Source organism: Harpia harpyja, chromosome 6 (genome assembly GCF_026419915.1).
Source record: "Harpia harpyja isolate bHarHar1 chromosome 6, bHarHar1 primary haplotype, whole genome shotgun sequence".
NCBI classification, from domain to species: Eukaryota; Metazoa; Chordata; class Aves; order Accipitriformes; family Accipitridae; genus Harpia; species Harpia harpyja.
In genome coordinates this window covers 12,355,160-12,368,152 of record NC_068945.1, presented here as the reverse complement: position 1 = coordinate 12,368,152, position 12,993 = coordinate 12,355,160, and the positions used below count along the sequence as shown (strand labels likewise).

At 39.9% G+C, this 12,993-nt stretch overlaps 1 protein-coding gene across 1 annotated transcript in view; it reads left to right on the top strand.

The window, feature by feature from the left end:
• PDE3A (phosphodiesterase 3A) overlaps positions 1-10,088 on the top strand; it is a 258,441-nt gene extending 248,353 nt beyond the window's left edge. Inside the window, exons 14-16 of the mRNA XM_052789893.1 lie at positions 2,154-2,309; positions 6,220-6,506; positions 10,025-10,088. Coding sequence (XP_052645853.1) covers positions 2,154-2,309; positions 6,220-6,506; positions 10,025-10,088 — 507 coding nt within the window. The remainder of the gene's footprint in view (positions 1-2,153; positions 2,310-6,219; positions 6,507-10,024) is intronic.
• The last annotated feature ends 2,905 nt before the right edge of the window (positions 10,089-12,993 follow it).

Below are 12,993 nucleotides of genomic sequence, written 5' to 3'. Positions count from 1 at the left end.
ATCCTTTGAATGTGACAGTTTGGAACAAAGCCCTCACTTCTGTGAACATAAGTAAGGAATGAAAAAAGACAGGCTAAACCAGTGATTACTGTGGCTTTGTCACAGAGATTAACTGTCTTAACTGTGGAAGAGGACAAGCTTGACCAATGTACTAGGCATAAATTGCAGATATTGAAAACTAAATTTGTCTTAAATCTATCAGGCTGGACAATGGTAGATGTAACCACTGTTGTAGCCAAGCAACATGATACCTGAGACACTGCACAGTCTGATATATCAGGTCCCGCCAGCTCACTATAGATTGTAAGGACATCTGTTAACCTCCTTCTCTCTCCTTATTGCTTGAATAGTCAAATGGTCATGCATGGAATAAAAAGTAGAGGAGAAGGTGAACATATTAACCAGTGCTTGTGGCTGAGCCTGGCTTTCCCAGAGTAATCACTGCCTTAAAAAGAGATTATTTATGTTTGGTTGGCAAAAACTCTTCTGTACCAGAGTGGTCTCAGAGAGCAGACCTGACATGTTTGTGTATGGGTGGAGGTGCTGTAACTGATAAAATTAGCTCTAAATGATCACGTTATTGATTGGGTTGCTGAACTGTAGTTTAGTATATTGAGGCTACAGTCAGAGAGACCCTTCTGTACAGAAGTCAGTGTAAACACATGTAATGTAAGCATCCTCCCACCAGAAAACTTGTAGTCTGGAAAGTACCCACAAGAAATAATGAAGGATGCTCACTGTCCAACACTGATGATATCAGTGCATTGGAGCACTTACTGTTCTCTGACATTAGTTATGTTGGACCACGTACACCAGAAGCAAAGCCCTCACCATGGGGGCCCACTGCTGTATGGGGCAGGGGACCTGCTGACAGAGGACATGGAAGTTTCATCTAGTCATAGCACAACAACTCTCTATCCATTTTCAACTATTGCAAGCTTGACAATTAAAGCTGTGTTTCAAGGAGGGATTCAAATTTCGAAAATTAAGTGGACAGTAGAAGACAGCCCCTCCGACATGAGGAGATATTCTAGGAGAAAAGGCTGAGATGGGAAAATGTGGCTAATGGCAGTAAAGGTTGCTATCGCTGACCGTTTGGAGATGTAAAAGGCCGAAGACCTCAGTGCTTTCTCAGTCGCAGTCTTTGTGGCTAAGACCTGGCTTCAGGAATCCCAGGCCCCTGAGGTGTGAGACAAAGTCTGAAGTCATGAAGACTTACCCTCAGTGAATGGCATCAGGTTAGGGAGCACTTAATCAAACTGGACATACACGAGTACATGGGACCTGATGGGATGCAGCCATGTGTATAAACACCTGATGGGGAGAGTAAAGCGAATGGAGCCAGACTCTTCTCAGTGGTATCTGGTGACAGGACAAGAGACAGTGGGCACAAGCTGAAATACAGGAATCCTCATTTAAAAATAAGAAAGGATGTGTTTACTGTGATGGGGGTTGTACATTGGAAGAGGTTGCCCAGAAAGGTTGTGGAGTTTCCCTCCTTGGAGATATTCAAAGCCGAACTTGACACAATTCTGAGCAGCCTGCTCTAGCTGGCCCTGCCTTTAGCGGGGGGTGGACTAGATGATCATCAAAGGTCCTTTCCAACCTCAACCTTTCTGTGATTCTTCAAGGTGACGCTTTTATTTTAGAGCAGTTGATAGTATATATTACTTTTTATTGTGGGAGGTATGGGAAAAATAGAGAAAAGGAAAAAGACTGGGAATACTTTCAGACTTAGATCAAATAGGGAAATAAGCTTGTTAGATGTGTCTTCACGCTGCAATTAAATCAGCATGGCATTTGATGGTACTTTATCATTGTATACCAATTAGGTAGCAACTTCTTGGAAAATGTCATGGAAAGATTGCATTTGTTGGTTTTCCTAGCAAATGCTTTCAAACAGGCACATCATTTGCTAAATATTAATTTCTTGTGATTTATCTCAATGTTCAATAGTTTTCACTTATTTTTCTTTTTACATATTGCTCCAGAGCTGATTGTAAATTCCAACCTTGGGTTAGCTCACCTGCTTACACTTGTGATTTTATTAAATAGCTAAATATACTGTAAGATATTCCAGGGCAGAACTTCCTCTGTGGATGCATCCTTTTACCCAGGATTACTGTCATGGTTTTCCTTTTTCTGTCTACTAGGTGAATGATGATGTTGGAATTGACTGGACTAATGAGAATGACCGCTTGCTCGTTTGCCAAATGTGCATCAAACTGGCTGACATAAATGGGCCTGCAAAATGCAAAGATTTGCATCTGCAGTGGACAGAAGGCATTGTCAATGAGTTTTATGAACAGGTAAATAAATGCATGTCCAAAGTGGTATCTGCTGGTTGCATGTCTTGTGTTAAACAGTCTCGCACCATGCTGGTGCTGGTGATGAGTGAAAATCACAGAGAATAAGGGATGACGGGGATTGCTAGAGTTACACTAGTCCATCCTTTTGCTGGATCAGTGAAAGTCCATTTGTCACTGAAGATTCTGATGTGTCCTCAAAGACCTCTGATGATGGGGTTTCTACAGGCTTAACTGTTCCAGTCTGGCACTGTCCTTACAGTGGACATGGTAAGCAAGTGTTCCTTTCCTCTTTATTTTTCTGTAGGCAGTCGTCATGTCTCCCTTTCAGTCTTCTTTAGTGCAAACTATCTTTTCATCCTTCCTTCTATGTCTTTTCGAGACATCAGCTGCTTCTCATTGCTCTCCTCTGCAGTCACTCCAGGTGGCTCACACTTTTATTGACATGTGGTCTCCAAAACTGGACACAACATCGTTGCTGAGGTGATCTAAACAGAGCAGATGAATTATTTTAGCTTCCCTGTGGGCCACGTCTCTATTCACACACACAGAACCTTTATGTACTGAGCGCGACTGTAACATTGACTTTCAGTTTATCACAGACTAACCATATCTGCTCCCTACACGTTGATCCTGACTCGTACTTGACGCTTTCAGCTTTCAGAAGGTTTGTCAGTACAACTGCACTAATTATGCAAGGCTTAGCTGATGGTAGCATGAGGAAGGAGGACAGACACAGATTGATTTACAAAGACCTGGGAATACAGCCAGGCACTGGTCCTTTTCTGCCAGGTGTAAGGGAGCCCTTAATTGAACCTTTTCTCATTATAACCTATTTAGCCCTGCCGAGTGCAAGGGATGGGGCTGTTCCCACACTATGCCTGTTTCCGGAGTGGGAACATATTTTGAATGTGCTGGTTAGACTAAACTCCACATCCTGTCTTTTCAAGAGGAAGCAAGCAGGCTAAATCACTGAACCAGACACGCCACAGTCTTCTTGGGGAGGCTGTGCAGTAACTTGAAGTCACAGACTAATCCCTTTTAAAGCCTTTTCATCTTCCCTTAAATTTACTGTACTTACACTTTGGAAAAAAAACAGGATTTTCTGCTGCTGCTGCCTTCTGGAGTATGTAAAGAAATGGGAAAAAGGACAAAATTCAGACATTGACCTGAACCTCCTTCATTTATTTCAGATCTCCTTAGAAAAAGAAAGAACAATGACCCTTATATATATTACATATATAGTTGGTTCCATTTTTCTTTTCATTTTTTCTTAAAGAGACTGAGTCCCATAACAACAGTGATCAACCTTCATCTCCCAAATTTTCTTTCAGGGAATGCTTTTCTTCATATTTGTCTGTTTTCATTACAACTCTCCCAACAAATTGTACTTTACTTAATTCTGGTGATGATCATAGCTTATGTGGGTGACTACTGCATGCAGACAAAACCTGTTGATCAGATACATGATATGACTCTCCTTTGATCCAACATAACTAATGTCAGAGGGCAGTAACTGCTCCAATACATTAGTATTGTCAAAGTGTTGGATAGTGAGCTCTGAATCAAGCTTGGGAGGAACATGTGTGGGAGGATAGGGTGTTATCTCTTCCATAGCAGGAATCTGGATTATTTTCCATCAGTCAGAAAGATGTGCTACTAATGTTTTCATGCTCTTGGAAGCTGCTCCAAAGGACTGTTGGAGATTATCTTTCTTATGATCCTGTAATTTAAAAAAAATGCATTTGAGATTTATCCTCTCTGCAAAATTTGATTCAGAATAACATATATGTTATCTTTGTTAATGGTATTCCTTTGGGGGATTGTGAGCAAATGCATTTGAACTCTTGGCTTGCAAATTCCAAGAGGTCAGGTAATCAGTAAGATACTAGGGTTTTTTGGTTTTGTTTTTGTTTTAATGGAAGATGTGTATTCACTTGTATTGAGAAATCAGTAAGTCCCAGTGGGTTTCCTGTTTTGTTTTTTTTGCATGGCATGAGTCGCTATGCTGACAGGATACTGATGGGGTTGAAAACAGAGAATGTTTTCTTCCTAGGACTTACTTTTGGCATTAAGGAGGATAAGCTAGATTCTCAATATATTTAACCTCGGTTAAATTCTGATTTTCTGTAATGTAATATGCTACGAGAGGTGTATCAAGCCTTCTTCACCATGCTTTTGATCATCAGTTTTTTTCTGAGAAGGGAAAAATCTTCATTTTCTCATTTCTAAAAAGGAGAACTTTATGGGAAGTTTGGATTTTCCTAGAATTGTTATCAAAAAGCATATATATATATATATATGCATTCAACCTATGCTGTGAAAGTAATGAAATATTCTTCTTGAATTTCCTTTAATAAGCACCAATTCCTTTGAAGAATTTAACTCCCCTGTAAATAAAAACTCCTTAGTAAAAATGTTTTGCATAGAAACATTCAAGATCCTGTCATATTGTGACAGTGTGTTTCCTTTTCTTCCCTCCACATGCTCAGTGTACTTATTTGAAGACAGGTTAGACATATTAAAAAGAATCAAAAAATGCACTGCAAGATGTTTCACATAATAAATCATGTTTTAATGGAACATGAAAAAAGAACTTGTAAACATTTCAACAGTCAGCTTTCTTCCCACTACTGACAGCTCACAACCAGGAAATCTCAGACATGTTACTGTAAAGAAGAGAGAGCAGCCACCTCTTCTTAATTTACTTGCTATTTCAGCAATGGATGGCATGTTTCAGTGTTTTGTTAACACTAATATTTTGCATTTAATGATTGAACATAACATTCTGGGGTAGGTTATTATAAAAGTAACAAAACAAAACACAAGGAAATGAGACATTTGTCATACATGCTTCAAAGTTTAACTCTCATTCTTTGGCGTTCCTAGATATCAACAGGGTGTTGACCAGATACATTGTCCATGACTTTTGGAAAATTTAGGTTACAAGGAGATAAATTCAGGCAATCTGTAATATAATGGAAATTGAAAATGTCTCTCCAAATTCTAATCTTTATTCTCAAATATAGATCTCTGTATTGTATTAAAACATTAATTTGTATATCGGGCTTGATTAGGGGGTTTAGATATTTTTCTTGGAGAGGTGGCATCCAGTCTTGACATGTCTACTCAGCTGAAAACTCACTGATATCACCAGAAGCTTTCTTGTGATAGGGATGAGTGAATATATCAGACTTGGTTCTGCAAGAAAGTTTTACTTTCTTTTACATCATAAGAGGAGGGAGAAAAAAGTCTTCCTATACCTCCCCTTTACCCTCTTTCCCCAAGAAGAGCTAGCAAAAAGCTTTATGGGAAAGATTTACTACTTCTGAGTAACCCATGCTTTCATAGGGATCATTCTAATAGTCCTGGAAAACAAGTACTTATGACCCAAAGCCAAGAGGACCTCTCCATGTTATGTATAGTAAGGACAAAATTAATAAGAAAACTAGTTCAATGAGATAGCCCTTGCTTGTAGAAGTTCAGTCTTGTTCCCTGCAAACACGTGGCTGATTACAAGGTTGTTGTGAGCTAAAAATCAAAAAATCAGAAGGGATTTTTTGAAAATAACATGAAGAAAGAAAGAAAATAATAATTTTCAAATTTGCACACTCACAGTGTAAAAGTACAGGACAAGGGCAGTGGGCATCATTTTGCAGTCATCAGCTAACATCCTTGTTAAATTCACACTATCAGTAGTAGGTCCTCTTACAAGAAAAGAGCTGTAACTTCCATTAACCATTTGACATGATGGCACTGTAGTAGTGTCATGCTGGCATACTATAGAAGTGGCATTAGAGTTGAATTATTTTTCTTTCATCATTTTTAAGTGGTTTGATGTGCATTACCCCTTTTCGTGACATGGTTTTGTTTCATTTACTTCAAAGACATTATTGCTATTTTTCATCTCCAGGGTGATGAAGAGGCTAGCCTGGGCTTGCCAATCAGTCCTTTCATGGATCGCTCTGCTCCTCAGCTGGCACACCTCCAGGAATCTTTCATCACTCACATTGTGGGACCACTATGTAACTCTTATGACTCAGCGGGGCTGATGCCAGGAAAATGGATAGAAGATAGTGATGAATCAGGAGACACTGATGAGCACGAAGAGGAAGAAACAGCAGAAATGGAAACTTGTGAAAATGCTGAATCCAGTAAGTTGTTCACACTTAGATTTTTCAATGGAGCAAGTTCCATATTGTGACCAAAAACTAAGCAGCCATATTGTAAAAGCATAGAGACCATGAGCTGGTCAGGTTCAACATGGGCCTCTCCAGAGTTACAGTGATTCAGTGCTGTCCTTAGTGAAGCTGGTGTGTAGCCAGTTACATTGGTAATGGAGACACTCCATGGTTTCAGGACTCATATGCATTGCTGTTCATATCTACTACTCATTTGTACCTTCAGTTGAGGTTTCTGGTGATGGATCACCCATCTGTGTGAGGGCTTTTTAGACTGTTTCAGCACTGATGTTAGCAGACTGCAACAATTTCAGTTGAAGAAAGGATGGTTGGGAGATGATTTTTTTAGGAAAGCACTCATCATTTCCATGAGTTAGCATGATGTACAAGAATAATGGAATGAGGCTCTGAGATGATGATGCAGTAAAAGAGTTTTTTTCAATGGAAGTATTTTAATACAAATCTCCTCAGCATAATGTGTGGAGAAGAGTGGAGAGAATCGGCACTGAGCATTGCTGTGTTGTGTGCTGGGAACTGCATCACTTGGCCCTTCTGGCTAATCAGTAACTAAAGCTGATAGTCTCCAGCCTTTCCTCCAGAAGGGCAACAGTGCTGACATTTGTCATACTGAGAGGAAAACTTTGTACCTTGAAAGGAGATCTCAGGAACTCATTGGAAGTAATTTTTAAGAGAAAAGGCTGCAGCTGTAGACCTATTTCTTTTACCAGTTTAATCCTGCATGTGTTGCCTGTTCCTCTCTCTCCTGTTCCTCCTCCCTCTGAGTTTCCTACTACTGTTCTTTTATTTCCTTCCTCTGGGTCATCTTTCTCTCCCTCCCCTATATCTAATCCTTCTAGAAAGCACTAGCCTTAAGTGTGCTAATGACATACTGATACATAGCTTTTTCCTCTTAACAGCTTCACTTTCTCTGTTCATTCCTACACACTTTCATGCCCTACTGAGTATCATCCCTATTTTCTGTTGGGGAGGCTGAGAAGTGGAAAGATTTGAGGATTGCATTGTCCACATAAGGACGTGGAACTAAAATCTACATCTCCTGATGTGTAGAACTGACCTTTTATCTCTAGTAAGATCCAGGGGTTTACGGTTTGTAATTAAGAAATTATTGCTGTTGTTCACACACACACATTTGCACATATTTTAAGTTTAGCAGGTTCACATGCACAAAAAAATGTTGTTGAGAACAACAAGCATTAAGTATTATAGCACACACAAGTTTATTTTAGCACCTTATGATCTATCAGCTCTAATAGCAGGCAGAGTCATATGTTTCTGTGGCAGATTGGCATTTATGGAATTGCCTGCCGGGGGAAAGCGTATTCAATTAGTCACCAACATAGACCCCAAAGCCTGAAACCGATGTTGCTGTATTAAAAAGAAAGATGAAGGATGTTCTCGTTTATCCATTGGAGTGTCTCACCTTACTTTGAAATCCTTAGTTTCCTTTCACCTTGTTTCTCTGTTCACTTATCTTCTTTATCACTGCTAGTCAAGTCTAACAATGCTGCTTTCAGGTTTAAAGCACAGACCATTATTAACCCTTGTCACATTGAAAACAGACCATTTTTTAGTTGTCTTCTGTTTTCTTTTTCACATTCTCCTCCATGACAGTACTTTACTATTCAACCTGGTGCTTTTAGGCTCTTTTATCTTTTTCAAAACCTTAAAAGTGAATGTATCAGAGTTTTGAAATATCCAAACAAATTATTCCTACTTCCTGCTTACCAAATGTGGGGTGCTTATCTTCTCGATCATACCAATGTGTTACAAACTGTTTTCTTCCGGTTCCCTAAATTCTCTGTGACTGTGTGGATCTGAATCAGGAATCAACAGCATTGTTTGTGTTGACGTAGGGGTCTTGCAGGTCGTTAGAAATTTATACCTGTGATTAACACAATTTTGGATGTTTAAAACTTTCTCAATAAAACAAAATAAAAGGTTGAGATGTCAGATGCATAGATATTAAAAGTTGCGTAGATGTTGACAAAGCTCTTTTTCTTGATGGAAATGCCTTTTAGGCAGGTGGAAATATAATTGTGGCAGAAAACACTTCACCTAGGTCCTGATAATTCACTAAAGCAGTTGAGATATAAGAGATTATAGAGTTATAAAACTGTAAGGTAGCTTAAAATTGTTTTTATTATTATACAGGAGTATGTAATTCCCCCAAAGTTCTGATGCAAGTATAAGAATTAAACAGGCTCAGTCTTTAGTGATTCAGACAGATTTTAACACCACAGCAAGTGCTCGCTGGTGTCTGTAGAGAGCAGCAAGATGCAGGGTCACCCGGGAAACCCAGGAGAGAATGTCCTGCTGCGGCATTGGCAGGGTAGGGGCTTCCTATTAGTGCTGAACCTGAAGGTTTCCTACAGGGAACCAAGGGCTTTCTAATGAAGGATTGAGTTGGATTTGGTCTGTGCTCAGTGAAAAGCTCTTTGTTTCCAGTTCAAAAGCTTCAAGGGCTAAACGTTTTAGATCCTGACACAGACATACTTCAGGCAACCTGCAAATACTAATCCACACAAATTTATTTGGTACAAAACATTCTTCTGCGTCACCTTCTTTAAAAAAGAAATGGGCAGTTGTCTTTGGAGGGGTTATTATTTCAGTTCTGTGATGGCCGTTGCCACTGTTAACAACCAGGGAAAATTTTCAAGCTTTGTACTGTTAAGGAGTTAACAATCTGTGTTGGACAGACTGTATTGACAAAGAAAAAAACACACTTCAGACAGCAAAACACTTGTAGTGCAGCTGTGTCAGGAGCCATGAGAACTACCAGTGGCAAAAACATTTTATAGGTTAACAGCAATGGACTGATGCTTCAAAACCAAAGACAAGCGAGCTCCCTGATAGTATTCAGCTGTAAGACTACATCTTCAGTGGTCAGACTCCGTTGCCAAAGCCATGTTGTGCAAAGGCTTTAAGGTCGTCTCTACTGCAATGGTGGAGTGATAAATCCCTGACTTTGAAAAGGGCACATAGGAGTGGGTTCCCTCCTTTAATTACTAATGCTTGCTCATTCATTATCCTTCTACAGCTCAGATCAAAGGTAAAATGTGGAGAAAACAAAATCAGGATCTTTCTTCCTAAGGCAATCAGCAAGGATCCATTGTGGGTGGGGGCACAGAATTTAATGTGTATGTGTTATGGAGTAGGTTGATCAGAGTCTTTAAGTACTTGATATACAAAAATGAGCAGAAACAGCTCAGCAACATGCTTTATGCATAATCATTCAAGCACTAGATGTCTCTGTGAGCTGCATAGTCAGGGACAGCATGCAACCTGTGATGGGATGAACCTGGGGCTCAAACTGTGCAGGAAACCAGTTTGCTTTCCCAGAGGTCTGGAGAGGCATAGCTTTCTGAATTTTAAGACTGTTTAAGTTTGTGTTTTTAAAAATCTGTTGGTGCAATTCCTATATGTCCTAGTGCACCCTGTCTGCTTCCTACACCTTCAGTCCCTCTTCCTTCTTCTCTCACAGAACACAGTACATTAATGTCACATGGTATTTTACAGGAAAGAAGTTCAAGAGGAGGAAAATCTACTGTCAGATCACTCAGCACCTGCTTCAGAACCATAAAATGTGGAAGAAAGTAATTGAGGATGAGGAGAGGTTAGCTGGGACAGAGAAGCAAGGCGTGGAGCAATCCACGCTGCACCAATCTTCAGAACAAATCCAGGCCATCAGGGAAGAGGAGGAGGAGAAAGGGAAGCCCAAGAGGGATGAAGAGGAGAACGCAACTGTAGAACCAAACCAATGACAATATTTACAGCAGTATTTTAAGACAGATTGACTCGTGCACAGACTCTTTCTCAAGCCAGCACAGCATTTAGACACAACACTGTAGAAGTATGGGATAATGCGCCTACAGCTGTTTAATTTGTTTCTTTTTCCTTTTTATGGTGAGGTACATTGTTTAAACTCCTATGCTCAAGGAAGCTTTCACACTGCGACACCGGCTTTTACAGACTTTCTTTAAAGAGATTTGGGGGTGGGTGGAATTATATAAATATATATATATATATATATAGCCAGGGTTATTGGCTGCACACTTCAGCAAAATACATTTAATGGTATATTATGGTCACTGTGATATTTACAGAAGTTATCTAAGGAAATGCTGCTTCTAAAGCACATTTGCAGTTAACACTAAGGTACCGGTTAAGTAGCTTTTGCTCTTAATGCCAAGGGATAAAAGTTCCAGAGCTTTATATGAATGCTGATATATCCTGCCAACACATATGTGTGCGTGAGGGGGTGTTTGCGAGTGTGAGTGGATGTAATGTAATATAGCATAGTTTGAGTTCTTCTTACACTAGCTGTAGCACGTGTCCCAGTACGCGACAACAAACAGAAGGCCTGAATTTTAGAGCATTTGTGCCCACAAGGGAACCGGAGACCATTTTGAGGAGCTTTGCGTTCCCCGTAGCCCTCCAAGTCCCAGTTTGCACTCCAGCTGCAGCAAGCAGCCTTTCAGCAGGGGCCGCGGTGGCCAGGGCTGCTGGCCTGGCCCCATCCGGCTCTGCGGGCTCCTCCGCCTCCTCCTCTTCCTCCTCCTCCTCCTCCTCCGCGGCACTTCCCAGACTGCTGGCAAAAGGGATCTGCCAGGAAATTTATTTTCCAAAGGGGGTTACAAGGGACTGTGTGGCACGCTGGTCTGTTCCCCGCGAGAGGACCTGGCCCTCTGTATGCTTCAGAGTGGGTGAATGGCTGTGTGTGGCAGTGTGTGTGTTTGGGCGGGAGAGAACGGAGAGCAAATGCGTGTGCGTGCTCAGAAACCAGAGGCACGCTGTCATCTTCCAACCCTGACCTTATGTCTCTGTGCATCAGTGGCCAAATATACCATTTAAGAATGAAGCTAAACTATGTCTCTTGAGAGCAAAAGAAGGGGAGTGCGGGGGCCATACCCTTCCTCAGAATAAGAGGCAAACGATGCGTTAGGAGCAGCATGGGGGACAGGTGCCGGTCCTGCCTCGGCCGGACACTCGTATGTCTCAGCAACCACTCACATGAGCTTCAGAGAACTTGGTTTTTCAGTGTGATGTGCTGGATGGGAGCAGTTTGTTGCTGGCATTCTGCTTAGAAGCAGCGTTTGATACCACCAATATACTTGTTTTCTTTTTTCTTTTTTCTTTTTTTTTTTTTAAGAGAAAGGAAAAGATCGGGCCTGTAAGAAGAGCAGATCTTTTTTTTGTTCTGTTTATTTCTTTTCTCTGTTGTTTATGCTGTGAGCCAAATGTCTATTTAAAAGGTTGGATATTCACTTTCAATATTTTATTTCACAATATTATATTTGTCAAGGATTAGCTATCTAGATGTAAATATGGAAAAATTTTTATGGGTTCCTGTAGATAATGATATCTTTAAGAAAAAAAGAAAAAGAAAAAAAGGGAAAAGTCTTTTTGTAAAGCTAATTTTTTAAAAAATAAATACAAAAACATTTTTATACAGTGTAGCCATTTCCAAACCCAACAAATAAAGTCTTGAGTAATTTGTATAGACCCTTCTGGGAAGCCAGTGGTCTACAGGATCAAGGCTTTAAAATATTAATGCTCTTTGGGACTGGCAGCACCAACCAATACAACAAAATTTAGAGTTTTGTTCCCCCAAAAAAAGAGTATATATATATATATATAAAGTTCAGTTTCTCTCAAAAACCATTTGACTATGTATGCTTTTTATATTTTGATCCTGCAGCCCCTTGCCAAGAAGAGGATTGCTTGTGTAAGAATGCTTGTGAAAGGAAGAGTTTGTAGAAGTCCTTTCTATATTAAATTTCTGACATTGCCTCCATCACTTTCTGCTATCCTTACGCATTCACCACATTTCATGATCCTATTGATACCTCCCCAGAAATGTTGGAAGACATTCTCTATCAAAGCCAATCAGCATGTGTGTTACCACTTCAGAGTTTCTTTTTGCTTTGCATTTCTGTTAGAGTGTGCTTTTGCTGGAAAACAGGATTTTGGTTTCTTACAGGTTGCATTTGCCTGATATCGTCCCATCCTACTCTTGCCAGTAGAGAAGGCATTTGTGTTTTGACAGAGTGACTCTAGAGCATGGCTCTGAATGCTCTTAGCAGCAGAAATATTTATTAAGTGTTGTTCAATGAAATCAGAAAAGCAAAGATCCAAATTGCACTATTATTTTAAAGGGAAAGGATATAGCAGAATTTATTCAATAGAAAAAAAGATGTCTCAGAGATCTCAGCAAGTCTCCACCAATTCCATCTTGCACTCTTTTCACACCTCTTCAGTTACTTTGATTAACCATTTTATTTGGGGTTTTCTTGTACAATTGATATGCATACCTTATAGTTCGAGAAGAATTTAATATGCCTCATTCTGTCCTTTAAAAATTAAACTTACAGAGATGCTTTAAAATGTCACATCTCCAAGCACTTTTTTCTCCATTTTCAGTGCATGATCACTGGGACTGGATTTTTTATATTGATTTTTATATTGCCTTTGCTAAAAGAAGAAAA